The 24,351-nt window shown below is 38.7% G+C and overlaps 2 protein-coding genes across 3 annotated transcripts; both read right to left on the reverse strand.

Moving 5' to 3' along the window:
• Positions 1-51: 51 nt before the first annotated feature.
• On the reverse strand, positions 52-15,433 carry cbsa (cystathionine beta-synthase a). The gene is made up of 15 exons (XM_026932402.3): positions 15,275-15,433; positions 10,691-10,917; positions 7,900-8,006; positions 7,670-7,804; positions 7,361-7,440; positions 7,072-7,276; positions 6,840-6,931; positions 5,769-5,894; positions 4,406-4,490; positions 4,168-4,273; positions 3,233-3,310; positions 2,942-3,076; positions 2,462-2,570; positions 2,285-2,369; positions 52-686 (listed from the first exon to the last, which is right to left on the reverse strand). Exons 2-15 carry the CDS (start codon positions 10,909-10,911, stop codon positions 556-558), a joined length of 1,695 nt encoding a protein of 564 aa, XP_026788203.1. The 5' UTR covers positions 10,912-10,917; positions 15,275-15,433; the 3' UTR covers positions 52-555.
• A 1,521-nt stretch (positions 15,434-16,954) lies between these two features.
• Positions 16,955-24,278, reverse strand: u2af1 (U2 small nuclear RNA auxiliary factor 1). 2 transcript variants are annotated; one of them, XM_026932222.3, is made up of 8 exons: positions 24,130-24,278; positions 23,374-23,461; positions 21,273-21,339; positions 20,038-20,087; positions 19,835-19,933; positions 18,613-18,746; positions 17,608-17,700; positions 16,955-17,463 (listed from the first exon to the last, which is right to left on the reverse strand). In XM_026932222.3, the coding sequence occupies exons 1-8, from the start codon at positions 24,171-24,173 to the stop codon at positions 17,352-17,354; spliced, it is 687 nt and encodes a 228-aa protein (XP_026788023.1). In that variant the 5' UTR covers positions 24,174-24,278; the 3' UTR covers positions 16,955-17,351. The 2 variants fall into 2 exon arrangements, with proteins under 2 accessions (XP_026788023.1, XP_053085622.1); XM_053229647.1 differs by lacking the exon at positions 24,130-24,278 and adding an exon at positions 24,036-24,054.
• Between the last annotated feature and the right edge of the window lie 73 nt (positions 24,279-24,351).

A 24,351-nucleotide genomic window follows, 5' to 3' on the forward strand; every position in this document is an offset into this window, starting at 1 on the left:
TCACCCTCTGGTGGTAATCAGTTTAGAGAAACTTCTTACAAAGGAAAAAAATTATCTGGAAAATTAAGAAATTTTATTGATGGGACAATAAGATTCTGCATGAAAGCACCTATCCAGAGCAAAAAACTTTTAGCTTAAGAACTCTTATATTCTCTTACACAACATTGTACACTTATTGTAAACAGTAATATTTAATAGCGTTCATGATACAACACACAATGCAATACAACACACAAAGAAGTAAAAGACAATCTTTCTTAAAAAAAAAAAAAAAAGATTTAGAACAATGAACTCAATTTAGTTTATCTAAAAATGTTCAAATGTGTTTTAATTGTACATGTGAGCAATAATTAAATTTTAACTTCAAACCAAAATTGGAATTTACCTTGACTCCCTCAGTTTTAGTTCTTTTAAATCTTTTAGTAGATCAAAACTGTCAAATTACACAAGAAGCAAAACCGCCATTGCAGAATGTTTGAACAGCCTCAGTTCATAAAATATTTTCCACTAATGCCCCAAAACTCTTAGAGATGAGCTATGGCCGATACTCATTTTTCACAGCTCATCTGTGCATTCAGATATGGATCGCTCACGTTTCTCGCGAGCTGTAACGAAGTTCAGCAGGTCAATGGCCGTCACTACTCCAAACACCATGTGCTTCATTACGGTGGACCCGTCTGTCAAATCTGAAAGGAAAGGACAAGGTTAGGCCACCTTTTTTATTTATTACAGATAAGGAGACATGGACTTTGGATATTTAAATAAACATTTCCCAAAACATAGCCATTTAGCAATATTATCAGAGCTCCACCATATATCTCAGCTACTGAGCAAATGTTAATCTTTATAAAGTCCTCATTCACAGCTCTGTCCATTTTAAATTCTGCTGAAATACTAACATCTTTTGAGTAACCAACATTTTTTTTTTTTTTAAATGTTGCTATTTGACAAATAAGCTGATATTCCATGGCCACTAAATCTTGTTTTATAGCAAATAATCAGAACTAAATCTAAGAAATTTTTTTAAAAAAGGCAAGGCGTAAGTGCATACAGTGTGTCTATGATGTACAGAACATTATTTATTGTAAGATATACTGCAAATATTGGGAGAGGGAAAGGGCGACTATGGGATGGATAATGTCCCTACATCAAGAAAAATGTGTCTTCCCTTTTCCAGTGGCCGAAATTTTTGGGCTAGTTTCAGGTCTTTTGTGTGGTTTTTGAAATGTAGTTGGGCTGGAAATTTTGCTGAAACAAACCTGTTGTATCGAACACAGTTGAACAAAGGTACATCTAAAACCCCTCAGAATGAGTCACTTTACTGTATGCTGGATGACTTTGTCCATGATGTTGCAGACTTTCAACTCCCTGTTACGGAGTTAATTTCAGTCGATAGTAGCCTATAGCATAAGTTACAAAATTAAATCTGGAGTCTATGGCATTATGCATGTCATCCTGCCCTACCAAGAGCTGTCACGAGCTGCTGCTGATCAAAATCTATGTCTGAAAGGGATGGAGAGAACTCGTTCCACTAAGGAATTAATATGGTGTTTTAATTTGCAATAGGTAAAAACAAATGCCACTGTTTCCATCTAGTTAGTCTTCATCAGGGCATGGTCCTCCTTGATGAAATGAGTCTATCACTCAATCACCTTCAGAGGTGAATTTAATCCAATTTAGGAGTTTTTGGCTGCGAGTACCACAGCCAACAACAGACTGGAGATTGGGAATGTACAATCTATAGGTAGATGTTCTGGTTGGGGATTCAACTGCAAAACACAATTCTATGTTCATTCTTGTTTTAGATGGCCCAACAATAGGGATAATTTTTTTGCAAAACAAAACAATATTTTTGAAATGCATATTCTGTGATCATTCAGTAGTATCAAAACATGTTACATGTAGGGTTATGAGTGCTAAATAGATTACTCAGCATCAAACTGGATATAGAAGTCTCAATAGCAGTTGTCTTCCCATAATTAGTACAAGTTCGGGAGCCAGGGCACAGAGTTTTGGATGGTATGTCCAGAACTGACACATTAACTACATCCATGGCCAAAAAAACTGGCAGTGAAACAAGAACATAGTGCCACACTGTGTGAAATTCGTGTCACGATGGCTAGCAGCAACATGGCATAATTATTTTTCAACTAGCTTGTTGTGCAAGTCACAAACAGTGAACTCATACCCTTGAATTTCTTTATCTGGGGAAAACTTTGCCCTATTACACTGATGATGGGGCACAAATGGGAAGTCATGACATTTAAAAAAACTGAGCACTTACACTGAATCTGCTCATGCACCACCAGGGCGAAGTGATCTGTCTCCAGGATCCGAGAAAGTTTTCCGAGGTTATCAGTTAAACGAATCTGAGAAAAGGTGGTTTCATGTTAGTAATTCAGTTTTTTTTCCATAACATAGCACTAGCTACTAGCTCAATAAAGATGGCTGTGTGATGAACCTGTTTGAACTGTTTGTAGAGCACTTTGCTGACGGGATCAGATGGTTTGATCTTTCCAGCTAGCAGAGAGGCTAACATGTTCCCCAGGGTGACCATACCAAGAATGACCCTAATACACAGAGGAAAAACACTTGGTGAGCCAACAGGTGCCACTTGTACACTTTGTAAGCACCAAGTTTGTGCTAACACCACCTTTCTCTTTTTATTAAATGATTCAAACAAATGTTGTAGCATGCAAAAGACAAACCAGTAAGAACCTTTTCTCACTGACCAAAGGCAATGCTACAGTAGAAGATTAAGAATCTTGTGGTAATGTGTGTGTGTGTGTGTGTGTGTGTATTAGGCTTACCAGAATGAATTGCACTGTATGAATGACATTTTTTTTTCTTTTAAGTAATTACCATTCAAATGCAGTATTGAAAAGAATGTTTTGTACCCCAGGTGTGAATGTGTGTGTATATGAGCGAGTAAGACACCCACCCAGCCTCATCTACAACTGGCGCTTGGTCAAACGCCTTTTCTTTCAGAATCTTGATGGTTTTTTGACAGCTGACTGTGGGCAAAACAGTGAGAGGTGCCGAAAGGTTCAAACTCTGTAGCCTGAGATTCCACCACCTAAAAGAAAGAAGAGAAAGAGTTGAAACTTTGTTGAAAGTGCTTTTTGTTTAATAGCATCATCTGGCATTTTCTAAAGCTAAAGCAAAACATAAAAAAATCCATACCATAACGGACATCACTTATGTGTAACATTATAAAACACGCAGTCCTTACCAGGGCTTGCTAACCATGAAGTCTTCTGCAGTGAGGAAACCCTTTTGGAACATCCAGTTGTCACTTAGGAACTTGGACCTAAATAAAAAAAGATGAATTATTATCTTTTGAGCACAACTAGGGGCACATATACTGAACAGAAATAACTGGAAAACACTATTTAAAGCACTATATAAATTGTTGGCATGAGTAACTATGGCAACGCTTCCTTATGAGAACTTGTTATATTTACAAACTACCTGCAAATTCAAAACCAAATTCCTTGTCTAGAATATACTACTCCTAGGACACAGGTTAGCTACATGTCAACCCAGAATTAGCTATGCAAATATAGTTGTACATGTTTAAAAAAATAAACCATTCCGTTAGGACAATCTCTGATGGTTTCCATTACATAATAGAACTTTATTGGATGTTGGTTTAATGGTTTCCATCAGAGGGCCTTCTTTCATGGGTCCATGACTACCGTCAGAATATAACTTGATAAGCCTTCAGTATCCATTAGGAACACCACATTCCTTTAAACTATCATTATATACCACCAAAACCAAAGGCTTTTCATATATTATATATTATATTGGTACTAATAGAATGTATAAACTTTTGAACCAATCCTTAGGGTCTCATCGGGGATCCTAGCCATCAAACTAGGCATCTGTGAGCTCATGTATGTGGAAGAGGGCTGATAGCGATTTCCTCAGTGTGTGTTATGCTGCCCTGTGATGCAGTAGGGAGAGCTGGCTGGTGTATTGGAATTGGCAGATGACCAAATCAAAGAGAAATGGGGGGAAAAATTGTTCTTTTTCCCCCCAGCAATGAAGCAAAACTGTAGCTTTTGCCTTGACACACTTTTGCCCTTTTATCTTTAATCTCCCTTAAATAATCCTCCATCATCCCTTGTTTTCTCTACGGCAACGTAGAATTTCTCTACTCACATGTAGTTGCGGATGGAATCAGGAAGAATGACCACACAGCGCTGCCCTTCCTTCAGCTCTTTAGCCATCTTCACGGCTGCTGCCATGGCTGTGCCTGAACTGCCACCTAAAGACATCAGGTGTGAAATTATGAATAAAGCACAAGGTTGAGGTTGAATTGATTGTGTCTTACTGATGTGTAAAAATGCTAAAGCACCAAGAGTCTGTTTTTTCAGGGAAACAATTTAGTGTACCGTACCACAAAGCAGGCCCTCGTCTCTTATAAGCATACGAGCCATAGCGAATGACTCCTCATCATTGGACTTGTACCAGCTGTCTACCACCTTACAAAGAAACATATACAAACACAGGGTTAGGAATCGATACCTAGTAATCTTGGGTGCAATCATATAAAATTAAGCTACCCAGTAATACACATCATTATAGTGGTTGATATATCCACAAATATACATTATAATATTTTACTAAATAATAAATTGTAATATTACAATTTATATTACAAGTAATCTACAAATACCTACTGAAGGACTTTTGGTTTAAGGTTAGCTGCTACTGAAGTTACTGAAGGTGCTTACAAATTATATATATATATATATATATATATATATATATATATATATATATATAATTTTTATTTTTTTTTTCCCATTTGTCTAACAAGTCAGTTAAACTGCAGTGAAACAAACTAGAGAACAAATTTACAGTAAAATGTTTAGTGATGTACTGTGAGCTGATTATGGACTATCCTTGTTTAACCTTCAAACCGGAGGAGTTCAATGAAACACTAGACTCAGATTTAAAGTAATTAACACAGTGCGCATAAAAAGACAAACTAATCAAGAACTAACACAAAATAGGTGATCTCAATAGGGTAACAAACCAATGACAGGACAGAAACCAAAACAAACACAAGCACATGGTATTCTGTGACATAAAGGGGGAGAAACCGTGACATGTTTGATGGAGCTGGTGTTTAATTGACAGAGGAATTAATAAGATAGCAGGGATGATATTTTTCAACCATAGGGACACAGACATTTGAAGAAAATCTATGAGGAAACCGCCTCCACAGGTTTGAATCCACAGTCTGGGTAAGAGATTAAATAGCAAAAATACTGAAAGTTAAACAAAGCACAAGTAACATAGGAAATGAACTAATAGGGTAAATAGCTAAAATGCCAAGCACAACTGGAATGAAATATATACTAGTTCAATATAGGCTTTATCTAATGAAGGGCTTGATGACAACAAAGTGTCACCTAAGCTTTGGGGGAAAAAACGGAGGCTAAAATTATCTAGTAAAAACTTTTAAAACACAGACAGGTACTTGGAGAGCAGTTAGTATTTCTTTTTAATGAGTTTTTGCACAGAGTCATCCTTACTCTGACTGCTCCAATCTGCTCTTCGTCTCTTTCTCTCTCCCTCTCTTGTGAAATTGTAACATTTCACTTCCTACCAATCATGAGTCAGCACTATGTTGTTTGTAAAGTCACCTTACCTTTTGGGATCTTATCCAATATTGTTATCTAGGAGAGATATTTACGAATGTGGGTGTGTGTTTGCATATGAGTGTGTGTGTTTTTACGTAAGCATTCACTTACGGATCTGTCAAGCACAGTGGGAATGAAGTCATATCCAATGCCCTCCACCTCGTACTGAGTCTTATCAGTCTGGTTTAGCTCCTCTGGTTCAGCCAGAATGGATCCCTCTGGGTCCACAGCAACAATCTGATAAGAGAGCCATTGGAATTTTTTTCTTAGTCTTTGTATATTTAAATCATTTAGTAATTTTCCTATTAAGATTAAGTCATGATTTTAGAAGCTGTATACTGTAGCATTCACAGCAATATGCTTTTTAACTATAATTAACATGTAATAGATAAATACAATCAGCATTTATGTAATATAAATACACAGATAAAGTCGGTACTGTTGATAATTTGCCAGATGTGTAAAGAACAAAATACTTCAAAGTGTACTGTAAATAATTAATGACAGGGTGGTTGACGCAGCCTGACGCAGGTTTTAAAATTTACAGTAGTAGATTATCCACAAAGCATGTTATTTCACGTTATCACTTACATAAGTGCTATAAACTGTCGTTTCCTCACCACACCTGCCTATCTTTTTTTTTTTTCAATCTAACATAGCTTACTCAGAAACCCTTAACAGGCAACTATGCCATAATCAATGACTTGGCACAATTTTACTTTGTTAAATAACAGCACATTTTAAAAACATTTATTATTAGATATAGATTATGTGGAGCGTCTGCCATAAAAGTCCGTGTGAATTAGTTGTTACTATAGAAACAATGAGAATGAGTGCATGAATGAGTGCAATTAGAATGAGTGCATGAATATAAACCTGTGATTTGAATTATAGCAGAGTCATGCTTGAACAATCAGAATTCAACACTGCTGTGGTAGAAGGAAAACTAACACAGTTTGAACAGAAATGTTAACAGCTATATCCTGGTTGTAAATAATAAGTATCATCTTCCTAGTACAATGTATAAATTTGAACTAAATAATAAACATGACTGTATGCATTATATAAATGCAAATATACAAAACTTAACCTATTAACAAGTAACAAGTTAAGTGTTTTACAACACTCCTAAAATCTGGTGTCCTCTGACACAAAGTACACATACAACTCGCTAGCATTCACCTTAATGTTGGGGCATTTCTCCTTCAGTTTGCGGGCTACACCAGTGATGGTGCCCCCAGTGCCAGCTCCTGCTACCAGCATGTCCACTTTTCCTATGCAAAGAGACAGAGACCTTAGAAATGCATCTAGCACAAGGTATTCAGCATATAAGTTAATAAAGCTGTTAGTGTATGGGTAAATAAACTGCAAACATAAACGGGAAATTTCTTGATGTAAGGAAAGTGATGCTAACCATCGCACTGCTCTAGGATTTCCTCAGCTGTGGTGTCATAGTGAGCCAGGGGGTTGCTGGGGTTGCGGTACTGGTCCAAGATGTGAGAATTGGGGATTTCATTCTTCAGGCGCCAAGCCACGCCCACATGGGACTCCGGGGAATCAAAACGGGCGCTGGTGGGTGTGCGGACTATCTCCGCACCCAGAGCTCTCAACACGTCCACCTATACACACAAATGTTTATTTTCTTATAGAATGTCTGTTAATACACTTCATATCAACTGTTACATATCTGTAGATGGTTGTACCTTTTCCATACTCATTTTTTCAGGCATGACGATGATGCAGCGGTAGCCCTTCACAGCAGCAGCCAGAGCTAGGCCAATACCTGACACAGAAACAGGACGCACAAGTTAAACTACCAGAATAATGAAACTGGGCTGCATGATTACATTTCAACAGTTATCAGACATACACATGTGCTCTCTCTCTCTCTCACACACACACACATAATTACTTAAAAGATAAAAAAAGGTCATATTCAAACAGTGCAATTCATTCTGATAAGCCTAACACGCACACACACACACACACACACACACACACACAGTGATTACCAGTGTTTCCAGAAGTAGGCTCTATGATGGTATCTCCAGGTTTAAGGATGCCTGCTCTCTCTGCATCCTCAACCATGCGCAGACTGATCCTATCTTTAACACTGCCACCGGCATTGAAGAACTCACACTTTGCCACTACACACACATACACACACAAAATCTAAAATGCTGAACTAATTAAACAATGAAATATGTTATTTTAAAGCAGGTACTCTTGACGTCCTACTCACACAGCTCACACTTGAGTCCGTAAGTCTTGTTGATCTTGTTGATGCGTACCATTGGCGTGTCCCCAATTTTTCTGAGGATGTTGGGCAAGATGCTTGGATCATTTGTCCTTTAAATGGTTAAAAAAAAATTAATAATAATAAAAATACAGTGTTCAGTGAAAGCATACAGTATTATGGCAAAACAAATAAGGACCTTACTGGTACACTATAGGGTCAAACAAAAACAATGACATACTGTATAACCTACTGCAGGCTGAGAAAATTAGTTTTCAAACCAGGTGACTGGCCAGTTGAAACATGCAGAAGCTCAAGTTACTTTACGGGAAAATGGTAGTCAAAACCAAGTTGGAGCTTGTTCCATCTGGTTCAACAGGCTTAAATAAATGGAAGTCACCATCATAAATGAACGGAAACACATATATGGTTCAAATAACAGGAAAACAATAATAGAATATTATAGGTGTGAACTGTAATTTCTAAAACTGGTTTTAGACATGTAATAAAATCACATAATGTAAGATACTTGACGAAAAACTGGTTTGCAATATTGGCATTCCAGAGGATGCACAGGGTTCTCTCATTTCAGGTTTCCATTTATATTTTTCTGGCCAAGAATATACTGGCCAAAGAAAAATACTTTGAACAGAAGGTGTGAGCTGAGTTGGGAGTTAAAGGAAAGCCTTGCAGACTTTCCTCCCAGGCAGCAGGAAGCTAAAAACTACAGACTACACCTTTAAAATGGTAGTCGCCCTGCAGCCTTTCAATATGTTGTGCAAGAGTCCTGAGAAATGATAAAATAAACTACTTAATTAATAATCACTATTGCACAATTACAATTACAGTGAGGGGAATTAAGTATTCAGACATTTTTGTTTTTGCTATTTAATATACTTCCAAGTGCACATATCCACTTCAAAATTACATACAATGTCTGACTTATATTACTTAGTTATATAAACAAAAAAAGTGAGTATTCATAAGCATAAACAACGATACATTTGAAAAATAATATCAATAGGGGAAAAAGTACTTTGACACCACAAACAAACTAGCACTTTGGTGCAAAGCTGCTGTTGGCAACTACAGCTTTGCAATCTGTGCCAAGTAATTTGCTTTTTGCAGCATCGTGTTTCAGTTTTGGCCCCTTCCTCTTGGCAAATCATCTTCAATTACCCATGGTTACGAGGATCCCACTGATGGCCATGGACACAATTTCTAAATCCTCCCTTAATTTTCACTGGGATTCAAGTCAGAGATTGGCTAGGCATGCAAGGCCTTCTTGGGTTACACTACATGACCAAAGGTATGTGGACGCCTGACCATCTCGCCCATATGTGCTTACTGAAAATCCCATTCCAAAGTTGGTCCCTCTTTGTTGCAATAACAGTCATCACTCTTCTGGGAAGGCTTTCCACTAGATTTTTGAGTGCTGCTGTTGGAATTTCTAAACAGCTACAATAGCATGAGTGAGGCCTGGAACTGATGTCAGGAGAGGAGGCCTGAGGTGTAGTCAGTATTCCAGTTCATCCCAAAAGTGTTCAGTGGGGTTGAGATCAGGGCTCTGTGCAGGACACTCGAGTTCTTCCACACCAACTTTGACAAACCGTGTCTTCATGGACCTCAATTTGTGCACAGAAGCATTGTCATGCTGGCACACGTTGTGAAGTGAAATTGTAATGCTTCAGCATATAAAGACATCTGATACAATTATGTGCAACCAACTTTGTGGCAACAGTTTGGGGAAAGCCCACATAATGTATGGGTGTGATGGTCACATACTTTTGTCTGTATGTTTGAGGTCGTTATCTTGTTGAAACGCCTTTCTCTTCAGATTCTGTTTCTTTGACCATGAGATTAAATTCTCCTCTGATACGTCCCCATGCATTGCTCCATTCATGTTTCATATCATGATGCTCGAACCTCTGTACTTCACTGTGGGTATGGTGTTCTTCAGCTCATCCTCACAACCCTTCTTTGAACATGACAAGATGAATTATTTCCAAAGAGTACTATTTTTGTTTCATCTGACCAGTGTATTGTTCCAAAGTGTTATGATTTGTCCAAATGTTTTAGATACACATCTCTGTGCTAGTTTTGGTGGGGTATAGGAAAGGAGAGGATTGAGTTGAAGTTCATTGCTTGTTGTTCTCTGTGGAACTGCTGTTCCTGCTGCTTTCAGGTTCTCACTGCAGGCTTCTCTCTTACCTTCCTGATCATTAGTCTGAGAGCGCATTGTGAAATCTTGAATGGCTCCCATGTCCGGAAACGATTAGTTGTGGTTCCATGAACTTTCCACCTGCATATTATCGAACCAAGTGTACTGACAAGGATGTTTAAGGTGTTTGATATGGCTCTGTCACTTTTTCCACTCGACTGTTGGTAACGTTGTCCCTGAAAGCTTTAGGACCTTTAGAGTGATTGCTACTTGATGCATGAAATCTTCCCAACCAATGGCAATGTCTTTTAAAGTGACACCACTCTAAAAGACATGTGTACACATACAAATACACAAAGTATCTACTTTTTTCCCCCTATCAATTTTGTTTTTTTAAACACTTTTTTTTTAATTTTAATATAATGTAACGCTATGAATAGTCTATAATGTTATGTTCATAATGTTAAACTACAATTCCTGGACTTCGAACATTTTAGCAAGATTCATCAATCCCCTCCCACCCCTTCCCCCATCGAAGCTCTTCAGTCTGCTTCTTACATACTTCCTTACAACCCTCTCAGTTCCTTACAAAACTCTCAGTTGATGAACTGAGGTAGGAATCTGAATGTTGCTCACCTGAGTGCATGTAAGTGTGGGGAATCAGTAAGTGGTGCTCCCAGGCTCCATGTGCACTTGCTGGGAAGGTCAGGACGGATCCATTTCTCGAGGTCAGTCTCAGTGCTTTCACTCTGGAACAGTCCACCAGTAATGCTGGTGGTGGTGTTGTTCTTTTTGCCAGCAAAGGGGCAGACAGGTTTGGAGAGATCATTCTCTTTAGTGGAAGGCACTGAAGGCATGATTCACTGCAGAAGATGAGAGGGTGAGGTCAGTTCCTCTCAATCTATAAACTGAAAGATGTTACAGAAAACCGAACTTGATTTTTTTTTTTTTTTTTTAAAAAGTGGGTTTGGAGCCAGCCTCTCATTACAAACAAGGGAGAAGTTATCGTATCCTTCCCATACTGTATAAGAGTTTCACTAGGAAAATTACATCACACCTCTTCCCCGGTTTTAAGACACAGTATGCTAATTCATGTGTCCAGGTTTACAGTGAAAAAACTGATCATTTTTAGAGAGCAAGCCTCTGACAAAAAAAAAAAGATTACATCTAAACATAATATTTAACATTTTGTTTACATTTGTTTTATTTTCCTCTTTTCCTTCAAATTAAAAAAAAAAAAACACATCCTTTTCTTCCATCAATTAAATCTTTTTTTATGTATAATATTGCCAGACCAGATAATCAATTACATCCAACAAGGAGAGTTTTGACTTTTTTATTTTTTTTATTTTTATAACCAACCTAGCACAAACCCACAGGAGGAGAATTAATCAGTGACAGGTGAAACATTTTAATCCTTGCTTCAGCTGGGATAAATATACTGGATGGAAACTGACTGAATGGAAATGATCTGTATTTAACACACTGTTACAGCTGTGCAAACTGAACTCCTGGCGCCAGCTTTGAAAAAACATGTCTGACTTGAGTGCCTTGACATGAACTGACCAGAGAACAAGGTCAGCCCATCTGTGTCTCTGGCTACGTAAACTATTACTTTACAAATGAAACATAGGGAAATTGAGAAAATATTTAAGCATCAATGATAATGATCTATGTGATTATGAAGATGTATCTTCATCATTTCTGCATCATTTCCATGGTGTGACCACATGGAAGTGAACCATAAGTAATATGCCGTGAACAGCACACAGTAGCTGTTTGGACAGCTTTGAGAAAACACATCTCACTTTGCTCAGCATGCCTCCGTCTCCTTAGAAATAACACACACCATTACCCATTTCGAGTCAGTGGGCTAGTAGGAATGTAGCTCTAACCCTTAAGTGCATTTTTGTTTGGAGAACATTTGCCTTGCACCTCTGGGGTTGGGGGTTCGAATCCCACATCTAGAGCTATTTTTGCTTGCCATCATGGAGTGATCCTCAAGTAACCAAATTCTTGGTATCTGCAACTCAATACTGTACAGCAACAGACATTAGAAAGGGAATGAAATGCAAGTGCAAAAGTGGCACAATCTTCATCTAGCTACATCATGCATGTTCATGGGTCATGGCATAAACCCCTTACATAAGCTGTAGTCTTACTAAATAGAGGTCTTTAAAGGTCCAAATTGTAGATTTACAGATGAGTCACTGCTGGCCTTGACCAAGACCCAACGTAAATACACAGCCCATAGGACAGCACAAGCTGTAATAAGAAGTGCAGGCCAAGAAAACTGATCACAACATTCTGAAACTGTACGACATGAATAGTTAGCCTGAATGAAGTAGAACTGAAGGGAATTAACCCATTTGCTATAATGTCCTTATCGGTACTTTCAGGATCACCACGAGGGATCCGCTCGATTACATGAGAAAATAAGTTTTATCCTATAGAATTTAATCAGCTTACAGGATCACATTCTCCTTAATGACACCCCGTAACAGCTCAATTTCCAAAGCATCAGTTATTGCAGACAACCGGAAATATTTTTGAAAAATTCCAATGCAACAGGCAAGATCTGTGAAATTGCACAGATGTCTATCCAGGTGTGAAAAATAATGAGATGGATCATAAACCAATAGGTATTTTGGGCTGGAATTTTCCTTACAGCTGGAGGAAGATAAACATCTGAACAGAAAAAAAAATGTGTAGCAGCTATAAAGGATTTATTTAACTAAGATTCTTATGTAAAAACTAAGGGTTATGCCTATAAATAAAGCACAATTTTCAAGCTACGGTTAGTTTTACCTCAGGAGGCTCAGTAAGATCATTTGTACAAGATTAGATATTTGAATAATTAGCAGCAGTCATTAGTGTAAATGGAAAAGCAGCGGTGAGAGCATGCACCCCTGTGGAGCACCAGCGCTGAGCGTGCAGATGCTGGACATGAATTTTTCCAGCCTCACCTGCTGCTTCCTGGCTGTCAGGAAGTTGGTGATCCACTGGCAGGTGGAAACTGGCACTCTGACCTTGGCGAGTTTACAGTGGAGGATGTCTGAGATGACAGTTTTGAACACTGAACTAAAGTCAACAAACAAGTCCCTAGCATAGGCTCTTGGGTAGTCAAGGTGTTGCGGTATGAAATGCAGTCCCATGTTGATTGTATTGTCCACTGACCCATTTGTCCTGTCTGCGAACTAATGCGGGCCTGTGATGTCCTTGGTTGTTGGGGTTTTTTTGTGGTATTGGTATGCAGAGACGCAGGAAGATGTTTTCTATTAAGGGTGCTGGAATTTTAAGCAGCATGTATGGGGTGTTTGGTGTGACACCCAAATCAGTCAAATCGTTTTTCTTTTTACAGAGAATGCGTGTTGATTACAGTAATATATCAGATCAGACCATAAGGTGGTGATTAAATTTCTATAACAGCACCTTCAGCACCCCTGCTCTCTGCATCCTATGATATTAGGATGTTTGTTCTATTGAACAAGTGAGGGGGAGCTTTTTTTTTTAAACCTGCAGTAGAACTCATTCAGGTCATCAGCCAGTTGTTGATTTGCAAATGAGTTAGAAGGAAGTCTCCTTAGGTGTTGAAGGACTTTCAAAATTACCTCAAAATAGCCTTTGGATGATAACTTGTTTTTTGAATTTGTTTCTTTTAACCACTTTGATTTCCTTAGGCAGTGTGTTCCTAATCCAACTTTACACGATCTCCGCTTCTGTCTCATTCAGCTTTGTTTTGAACCATTATTTGTCATTGTTGAATTTCTTGCAGGACCTAATGGACACACATGTTCTCACAAAAATTAATGTACAATGATATGGTGTATGAATTCCAGTCAGTGTGGTCAAAGCAGTGCTGTAGCTCCAGCTTTGCCTCACTAGTCCATTTCTTCATGTTGAGATCTATCAGCTTAGCAGATTGTAGTTTCTGGTTATAAGTGGGAAGCATGTTAGAAGGTGCATGGGGGATAGCTAGAGCAGTATGCATCTCTTAGAATAGTACAGCAGTGCTTCAGAGTGTTTTCACTCCTGGTGGGACACTTAATATGCTGTCTGTATTTAGATAGTCCATGTCTGAGGTTTGCTCCATAATAATAAAAGGAGCATGTAGGTGATTCTGCTCCATGCTGTTAATTTGGTTGTTCAGGTTTTAGCTCATACAGACTTGAGGCAGGATGTAAATGTTTACCAGAACAAACTACGCCTAGTTTCAGTGAAACACAAGCCTTTGGAGCGTCCTTATGTGTTTTGTTAAGGAGCAGCACTTCGTCCATTTTGTTGTGAGAGGAGTTAAAGGAGGTGTAAACGCACGAGCTCTGCTCGGCTGCCTCTCCTCAGTGGTCTGAGCCGCGCGCGCGCGCGCGCGCACAGACACACACGGACGCGCGCGCGCACACACGCGTCCCCAGTCAGTGCCTCTCAGTTCTCCCCTTAGCTCCTTCAGAGTAGACGGTCAAAATACTCTGTGTTAAAAAAGTATGGTAACAATCACTCGGAGCCATCCACGGAACCAATCACATCACATGACATCACATCCACTGCTTATTTACTTTCCTTTCATTAAAACAGTCCAAAACTGAGTAATACAGCCAACGGCCCAGACACAGGAGTCACACAACCTGCGCACATTCCCAGATCCTGAACAGGGCGGGCTTTAGGACCCGGGAATAAAAAGAAAAAGCGCCATGTGGGTCCGAGGAAACAACGAAATCCTTCAAATCCGTAAATCCTTTTACAACCTCGTTTCCATAAAGCTATTTAACTAATGTAAACTAACAAAATAAAACTACAGGTGTATAAAAAAAACAGAAGGACTTTCCGGAATATGTCCGAGAGCAGCTCAGGTACAGCAGCACGTGCAGTAAATTGCCATTTAACATCATCATCATGATCATCATGATCATCATCATGAGCTGAGCGCAAATCTGATGTAACTCCAACAGGCTTCAATTCTGTGTGTAATTTTCCACTAGGCTATCATAACAGATCATAATTCTATATAAAATGTCAGTAATATTTTATATAGCCTATGGCAGAAATAATTACCGAATAGCAACAAAACGCATTGGGGAATAAAACGTTCTTAGTATTACATGCAGTTGGATATTAGCCTTAAGAACACTTTCTTTTACTCAATTTTAAATAAAAATCTCATTTTCATTAATGTATTGCATATTTAATTTCCTCAATCCATCAGTGAATTAAAAGCTGGTTTACCTTTACAGATGCAGTTCAGAGATTGTGAGTTAAAGTGGTAAGAATGTCCCCAGTCGCTCAGATCTGACCAGAATGAGAAAGTAAGCGCGAGTCTTCACATTTAAAGGATAAGGGGCCCGGCGATTACGTCACACTCAAACCGGAAGCAAAGTTCCACAAAAAATGTTTTGCCTATTTTATAAACCTCACCCTAAAAGTGTTTGTTAATTGAAAATGTTTGGCACCTATTCAAACGTTCAAACTGCATCACAAATTTGTACGTTTTGCCCAACTGTTTTCCAGCAAACATTCTAGGCGTGCTGTGATTGGCTGAAATGAAGGCGTGTAAGCTACGATCAGGCCACGCCCACATGTGAATAAGAGTCTGGAGCCAAAAAAAGACCAGAGCCCCAATATAGAGCCATGTTCACTACACAGGGCATTAACTAACACGTGGGAAATGTGCAGAAGAGTTTGAAAGATGTATTCAGTGTTTCTGAATACTAGTTCTATGTTCTTATATATCGTGTATATACTGTGTTTATTTTCCAACTACACTCACTGGCCACTTTATTAAGTACACCTACCAGATACTCTACCTGACCATCACACTCATATGTGGTTCTTCCCCAAACTACTGTCACAAAGTTGGGAGTGTGCAATTGTATAGAATGTCTGTATGCTGTAGTGTTACAATTTCCCTTCACTGGAAATAAGAACCCAAACCTGTTCCAGCATGACAATGCCCCTGTGCACAAAGCAAGCTCCATGAAGACATGGTTTGCCATGGATGGAGTGGAAGAACACGTGTGTCCTGCACATAGCCCTGATCTCTCTCCCACTAAACACCTTTGGGATGAACTGGAACTCCGACTTCTCACCAGACCTCCTCACCAACATCAGTGTCTGACCTCACTATTGCTCTTGTGGATGAATGAGCACAAATTCCCACAGCCAAAATCCAAAATCTAGTGGAAAGCCTTCCCAGAAGAGTGGAGCTTATTATAACCCTTTAACTGTCACTCATTAGGTGATGGAAAAATTTAACCATAAATACCTATTACTAGAGCACCACAAAATGTCTAACAGATTTTTTCATAACTTGACCCTTTTTTTTTTTTTTTTTGAAATTATAGACCTCTACCGTCAGTTTATGGTAAAAGATGCTCTTCACAAATTGCTATATTGCTGGGCAGATTTTTTTCTTCTCATACGTTTTTTGCTGTCAAAGCCAGCTCTACCGCATGGTTGAGAAGTCAGTTAAAAGGGTAACAGTAAAGGAGGAACTAAATCTGGAATGGGATGTTTAAAATACACATATGGGTGTTATGGTCAGGTGTCCACAAACTTTTGGCCATATAGTGTAGGCGCACAATTATTCAGTGTCGCAGTGTATTTTGCTATACACAATTTGTCATCCCATTCATTAATGGGTTGCCATTACACATCAGCTAATTTTGGGGAGATCATATAAAAAACTAATAATGTTTAGTATATACCTCAGATATTATTTGTATTACAGGTCCTTTGACATTTTCTACCCAAATCCACACCGAATAGTTCAATAACAGACTTTTGGTGAAGTCTCTTTCTTCTTCTTGTATCCAAGTCACAAACACAGCAGATGAGTCTTCTATATTTGTCTAACTAAGCAAGTGAATGAACAAACCTGAAACCCAACATATTAAAATGCATTTAAAGTCATGTCTGATAAACAGTTTTAATTGCCAGGTCAGAGATCACAAGACAAAAGATGCAAGTTGTAACACTTTTCTGTACATTCACACATTACATTACTGTGCAGGCCAAACTGACAGCTGCACAAGTATTATTTACTATTAAGGCTGTGCTAAAAGTCAGAACCACAACCACAATTAAAGACAAAACCAAATACAAGGACGGAATTAATAACAATGTACTTTTATTGAGAAACTGAGCTTTCATATTCGTGTGATCTTAAAAAAACAAAAAGAGAAAAAAAAAAAGGGTAAAAGTAAGGTACAGAACAAAGTCCAATGTTCCAAGCAAATGTTGGTCATTTGGGGTGGGGAGAGCACTACACCGAAGGGTAAAAACCAAAAAGGGTTCACATGATGACTCAAAACCTTCCAGAGCGTTCACGATCCCTTGATCTCCTCCTCTCCCGGTCGCGACGGCCGCGGTCCCGCGAGCGAGAGCGACGGTCACGAGACCGAGAACGAGAGCGGTGCCTAGAGGATTAGACAAACCAGCACGTTAAGGCTTACACATAAACTGAACAAAAATTCAAAAAGGCATTCAGTATGAAGAACATAGTAACACTCCAGCTTGTGCCACATTTGTATTTACAAAAAGTTGCCACCATTTTTCTGTACCTTTTCCTACGGCGTCCGTACAGTTCCCTCCTCAGCTCGCGAGAGATCGGCTTTAGGTGCATGAAGTTACAGAAGCCACCTCGAGTGCACTCCCTGTGGAGAGACAACATGCTGCAGTGAGACATCATGCAGTAGGAGCACGCATTGCTGAAAAAGCTACTGTGCCCTGATTGTTTGGTTGTCAATTCTGAAACTACGTTCAAAGAATATAAATAAAAGAATAAAGAAATAAAAAAATAATATAAAAAATGTAATCAAATACAAGCCACATTTTTATGTAGTTGCACAGACTTCTGGACAATCCTAGTTTATACAGGGTTTATACCTGTGATTCTTACACAGGGTTTATACCTGTGCTGCGAAAACAATACAGATAAAACCCGTCAGGAAGGAAGTCACCCGAATGTAGTACCAGAGGTGACAGCAGTCCCAAACATCACATACACATTTTCTACAGTACTTAATGTACAACAAAATACACCCAGTTCAGATTTGGCATTTTGCAATGTGAACACACTAAAAATCATATTGAATTAATAAATCGGTTGTGTAAACAAAGTCTATTCTACAAAACTTGTCTTTTAGCTTGGGCAAAACTATTAAGAAGTGTGAGAAATCCATGTTAGATCCATGTTTCCACTAAACACACTACTCATTGTGAAATCCAGTGTACAATCCACTAAATGATTGGAGTCCACCTGCTACTTGTGAGGATGGGATGAAATTATCGTAGCTGTGAGAAACGCTATCTGCCCACCAGCTGCACTTTACTGATACAGCTTGCAGTGAGCGCGAACCGAGGTCACTTGCTGTTTTCCCTTTCAAACACAATCATAATATAATCCTATTTAGGAAGTGTACTTAGGTTAACTAATTACTTAATAAACAACGTACTACAGGTATTCTGTATGAAGTGACTGAGGTTTACGTTTTCAGTTTCAAAAGTACAGGCAATTTTTTAAAATTACGAGATTGTAAAACTTATTTCAAGATTGTTATACTGACCCCATTTCATACTGCCTGCAGCAGGCTTCTCTGAAGTCAGTAACCGGAGAGAGTTCGGCATGGATGGGCTGGCTGTTGAACCAGCGGTTATTCAGGTCCATCACAGCTTTCTCGGCATCCTCCTCACGCCGGAACTGCTCAAACACACGGGGGGAAAAAGCAGCTTTTAAATGAAAATACTGAAGCCATTTAGAGGATGTAATAAAAATAATAAACTGTAATTTAGGACAATAGAGAAACTGGACTAAAGCATTGAGGATCAGATAAAGCTGCTTATTGACAGTTATACCACAGCATTGTTAAATTCTCAGATCTGACTGGTCAGGTGTTGATTAATATTCTATAACAGCAGTTCATTCAAAAAGTTTATATTAATGTGTTCCTTCTAATATACACAAGGTTTTCACAGATCACATAGTCTAAATCTAATAAAAAATAATAAAAAAGCTATTTAACAAAGAAAAATATAATTATGGCGATATATATGATATGGTGAAGTTTTCTCTAAGGAGACATTTATAACTTATTGAAGGAGTCTAAAGTTTCAAATTAGTAAAGGAAAGCAGTGTTTAAACAATCAACAAAAAAAAAAAGAAACGAAAGGAAAAAAGAGAGGCTGTTGAGGGAGTGACTGTTTACAGCTGTTGGAATGTAAGTGAGAACAGGAACTAACTTGTCTCATGGATGTTGGACAACATGAAACAACTATAAACAGTTAAATGTGTTGATAATAAATTTTAAAAAATGTCATCACTGGCAAACTGGTTTGGTATAAGAGGAATAAAACACTTCACCCTTCTGCATAGTGCCACCCTCCAATTACACCACCCTGGCACTGATTACATCCGTACAAAATTACTGCTGTACATCACACATCCCAGGAGCTTGTGTCATTGTCTTACAAACTGACATCTGTTTTAAGAGCAATGTTTCTTAATTCTTATTCGAATTGATCATTCAGAAACTTTGGAGGTTGGATATTTACTGGGTGTTACATATTTACATAACTTCCACAAATACAATGTGTGAGCTGCACATTTATAGAAAACAGTACATCACACTACACTGAAGGAGAGCCTACGTCTTAAGGTCTTGTTACAGAAATATACTGGATACACTAAGTTTCACTGTTGTAGCAAGAAAATATGACTGAAATGTGCAGCGTGTTCCTGTAATAGCTACATCAGTACACGGCTTTCTGGATCTGAGGTCTGTCTCTTACCTTCACATAAACGTTGCCGACAAGGTGATCGCCCAGATTATCACACACATTCATCTCCTCCACCTCACCGTACTTCTCCTCCATTTCTGTGAAGACTTCCTAAAATTGAGATTTGATGTCATTAAAAAAGATGTGCATAAAAAAACAAAACAAAACAACAACAAAAAAAAAAACATGCAGTTGTGTGCAAGTTTGAAGCTCACCTCGAAAAACTCATCATAATGCTCCTGCATTTCCACGTCGCTCACGGCACCTAGGAACAAAAGCGGTTTATAAATTTGCATTTACAATGGAGTTTAAAAATTTAAAGTAACTGCTACAACTGTGTTCACACTAACAATGGGCAAAGTGACAGGCAACCATTCATTTGCTATTCAAGTTGGATTCCAATCATTTATCTGCTAAATAACAGAGTGTGGTACGCAAAATAGGGGAAACACAGGCATTTGTAAATTATATTTTGGACTGTAAACATTTTGGCTACTATCCTTTCCTATTGTGAACACCATCAAAAACAGTAGCTGTAGCCTTTATACACCCATAAGAGACAAAGTGGGAAAGACATCAGCAACAATGCAAGACAACTAACTGACCACAACAACATTTAACAGTAGTGTATAGTTATTGTACTGTCTTGTGCTGTTTGCACACGTTTGAACGTGCACTTTATGTAGTACTGTGTGGTCTCATGTAGTTCTGTTGTTTTATGTAGCACCATGGAGCTGGTCATGGTCTGTTTCGTTTCACTGTGTACTGTACTAGCTGTATATGGCCACTTGACTTGATCTCAGGGTATAGAATCCAAGTCAACAGTAAATCTGTGCAAATCTTAAATGACTGTAAAGTAAAGGAATACTGCAGAAGCTCAGCGGTTGAGGTTCTGCATCAGAGACCAGTAAGTCCTGGGTTCCAGTCACACAACTGTATGAGAGCGACTGTTCAGCACAGCTTAATCCCTCCATACTGCCATAAACCCACACTGACCTTTATATTTAATGCTAAACTGCATGCACCATCAGACCTAAAACTGAATCACTTATATAAACTTAAACTATTTTCTATTGTAAAGGTTGTTATCAAGGCAGGGAAAAAAAAAAAAAAAAAAAAAAAAGACCCTTCAATCACTAGACATCTCCTGATTTCTACGTGTTAAAATTATCTTCTGTTGATGCTGTATTATAATATGATGAGGTGCAGCAAAAGCTGTGTGAGAACCTGTAAATATTGCTAAGATCCACAAGCGTTACACGTTTTACTGTACATCAGCAACAACAAAAAGGGAACTGGAGATCTTTAATGGACTGATGAGGGTTTAGTGTGTGGTGTGCAATGCTCCAGGCCACCGGCGCCGCCTCTTATTAACCACACAGCTGCAACTGAACAAGGGTTCGTCTGATTAACCTGAGGATAACAATAATTGTGCAATAATGGGACTTACAGCGAGAGGCGTCAGCTGTCTGAGCACTGTTCTGAGGGTTACGGTAGATGTTCTGGATCAAAATAGTCTGTGGATAGAGAAATAAAATAAAAAGAAATGTTATGCTAAAGCTGTAAGCAATCACTGCAACAGAAAAATGCAAAGCATTCAGACGAAACAGTTTTAAAATGGTACTTAATTTTTATACAAGTAACAAAGTCATTTTATACACTATCTTCTAATGATTGATTCTGTTCTATTTTTTTCTTTCAAACTATCTATGATTTCTTGTTTTTATTTAATCTTATCATTTTTCTCATGTTAGTTCTTAATGATTTAAATGAATAAATAAATATATATTATTACTGATGCTTGTAGAATCACCTGCTTGATTCTTATTTTTATGTTATGGCCTTTTTAATTTCTTGTGAAATTATTAAAAACACGATTAATGATTAGTGTACAGAGCTTGATTTTGTGTATAAAGAATGATTCTACTAGAAGCGTTTCCACATCATACATATGCACATACAGCTGTCAGTTTAATAGGTACACCTATTACAAAAGCCACTTTGTGTATGACACTTAGCTTTGAGCTAAAGTGACTTACAGTTGGTCCGAGCAGTCGAAGGGCTTGGCGTGTTGCTTAAAGCCTAGCAGTTATAGCCAAGATTTGAAATCTCTGACCAAATATTATCTGGGTGGTGAATCATTCAGCGGACATGGCTGTGTCATCTTAGTGTTGCAAGTGTTATCATGTCACTGCTAGGCGGCAAAAAGTCCCTCATCCAAAACGGGCAGCCAAACAGCAGGTCTCACGACACGACGACGCACCAGAGCATGATTAACAAATTGTGCATAACAAAAAATAGTCTATTGCTGTCCATGCACAAGGTGGACTCACAAGGCAGCAAGGCAGGAGTGTCTAATAAAGTGGGCAGTAAGAATACATAATGTTTAAAAATGCCATTAAAGCTGCTGTACCTGATATACTCGTACCAGAGGCATACACAGCATGCTAATACCATGCTAGTGTCATTTCTGTACTGAGAATGATCCACCAGGCCATTAATTTCTAGTTTAGTGTGGTCACTGACCAGCCTGAAATACAGATTGAACAAATTTTCTGATCTGATGTATTTTATGCCGTGAGCAGCTGTGAAGTTCACTGACACAACACAGATCATGCCTGTGAACTCAGGACACAATTTTTCAAGCAAGCTTTATTGATCAGTTACTGAGCAAGTATTCACATTACAAGCTTCTTTGCTCAGATCTTGGAGGTTCATATTCGTAACCACAACTGACCAATATCTGTTTTTAACATCAGCACATTTGTTTCCTGAAACTCCCCCAATGGTCAGTTGTTTTGAAAGCTGCTCGGTTCTGATAGCGTCCTTCCAATTTTGCTTGAATGATGAATCTGATTGTTCTCACTCCTCACGTATGGCCACATATTGTATATGCATCCAAGCTAGGACCACGTAAATTGGCTCAATTTTGCTTTGAATTTGAGTTTGGATTTTTGTGTCCACGCGGTCCTGAAAAATCTGATTTGTGTCACAATAAGGCAGAAAATTTGTGATTTGTGTCACTTCAGCCAGGTAATTTAAGCATAGCCCAAGGGAGTTTTCACATATGCAGTGTTTAATCCATTTGAAACGAACCTGTGTGTCTTGTTCAGGCAGGTGAAAATAAAGCAATCACACTCAGGTACAAACCAAACCTGGTCTGAGAACAGCTTGAATGAGAAGGTCTTGGCGCAGTTCCAGTTAAACTCTAGCACAGTTTGATTGCAAAGGGAAAGTGAATCGAATATGTATTGACCCAAATACAGGAAGTGAACCAATCATGCTGTGTATTTTGGGTTTTGCTCTTATTTGGATTAACATGTATGAAAGAGCTCTAAGAGGATGTCTATTCGGGATCAAAATCTGGCCATAATCAGAGATCTGAGATCAATTCTGTGCATAAGTTTGAAAAAGTGTGACTGGTGCATTCGCTGATCTATCCATTCCTGCATGAAGCCTGATGGATCTGTGGAATCTGGTGGTGATGGTTAAAGATGATGAAGTGGAAAATGTAGAGTTTTTGTTTCACATTGAGAGAAACAATAGCATACCTGGCTGAAAGTTGGTTTATTATGGAGTCTGGAGCAGCGATCTCCATGTCGACATGCTCCAATCTTAAAGTAGAAGGAGCAGTTGACCCTGGGTGAAGGAGAAAAATGAGATGCAAAAACAAACAAACAAACGTTACAGAATGTTATTTTCCAACAGCTAAACCTCGCTTAACTCGTTTTCGTTTAGACCATTCAATAAAGTCAGCGTTGTGCTATATTATACAAACTGGGATGAAATTAAATTAAGAGTTATACAAAATACAGTAGGTTAACACGTTTTTAGAATAAGACCGCTAGCATCTCTGACTGCAAGCAAATTAAAAGCATCACGAGCTGAAAGTGAGCTAGCATAGCACAACATAGCTAATCTGGTGTGTGTGTGTGTAAAGTCTAGACTGAATTAAACTACAACAAAAACAACGCTCTAGTCGATTTTCCTCAGTTTATCACCCAGTATCGCTTAATAAAAGGCAGAACACATTGGGGCGGTAAACTATAATCAGGTCCTGGGTAATGAAATGCACGCTTCCCTGCTTCACGCCTGTTCAAGCCCCTGACCCGCTTCTCCGCCTGCTCGCTCGCTAGCTACATTAGCATAGCTATCCACACACGAACAATTAAAATATCCGCCCTCTCTGCCTACTGCTTTACTATATACTCACTTCACATTGATAATATTCAAATATATGTCATGGAATTTGCTTTTTCCACATGCGGGGCAACATTAACCAAGAAATGGGTTCTTTTTTCACTCACTTGTCTTTCTCTGTACCAAAAATGGACGCTAGGTACTCCGCCATCTTCCCGTCGTCGGGTCACTTGTGTTCTTCGTCATCAAATTACGCGTCTGTCGTCACCCAATAGTGAGCATTCGAGCAGATTCCACGCCTCGCGCGTGAATTTTCTTTGCCTACTCTTATTCCGACAAAGCCCGCCTCCTGCACTGTATTGGATAATGTTTCACAGACAGCAGTGAAC

Source organism: Pangasianodon hypophthalmus, chromosome 26 (assembly GCF_027358585.1).
Source record: "Pangasianodon hypophthalmus isolate fPanHyp1 chromosome 26, fPanHyp1.pri, whole genome shotgun sequence".
In the NCBI taxonomy this organism is placed as follows: domain Eukaryota; kingdom Metazoa; phylum Chordata; class Actinopteri; order Siluriformes; family Pangasiidae; genus Pangasianodon; species Pangasianodon hypophthalmus.

What these genes read in the sequence shown, in the direction of transcription:
- cbsa (XM_026932402.3), bottom strand. Translation starts at nt 10,911, where the DNA reads ATGCCTTCAGTGCCTTCCACTAAAGAGAATGATCTCTCCAAACCTGTC. An exon ending in AAAAAATGAGTATGGAAAAG is followed by an intron (nt 7,277 to 7,360) that starts GTACAACCATCT and finishes TTGTGTGTATAG; the next exon opens with GTGGACGTGTTGAGAGCTCT. An exon ending in GATTCCATCCGCAACTACAT is followed by an intron (nt 3,311 to 4,167) that starts GTGAGTAGAGAA and finishes TTTTTTATTTAG; the next exon opens with GTCCAAGTTCCTAAGTGACA.
- u2af1 (XM_026932222.3), bottom strand. Translation starts at nt 24,173, where the DNA reads ATGGCGGAGTACCTAGCGTCCATTTTTGGTACAGAGAAAGACAA. An exon ending in ATAAACCAACTTTCAGCCAG is followed by an intron (nt 21,340 to 23,373) that starts GTATGCTATTGT and finishes CTCTATCCACAG; the next exon opens with ACTATTTTGATCCAGAACAT. An exon ending in TGCAGGCAGTATGAAATGGG is followed by an intron (nt 17,701 to 18,612) that starts GTCAGTATAACA and finishes GTCTCTCCACAG; the next exon opens with GGAGTGCACTCGAGGTGGCT.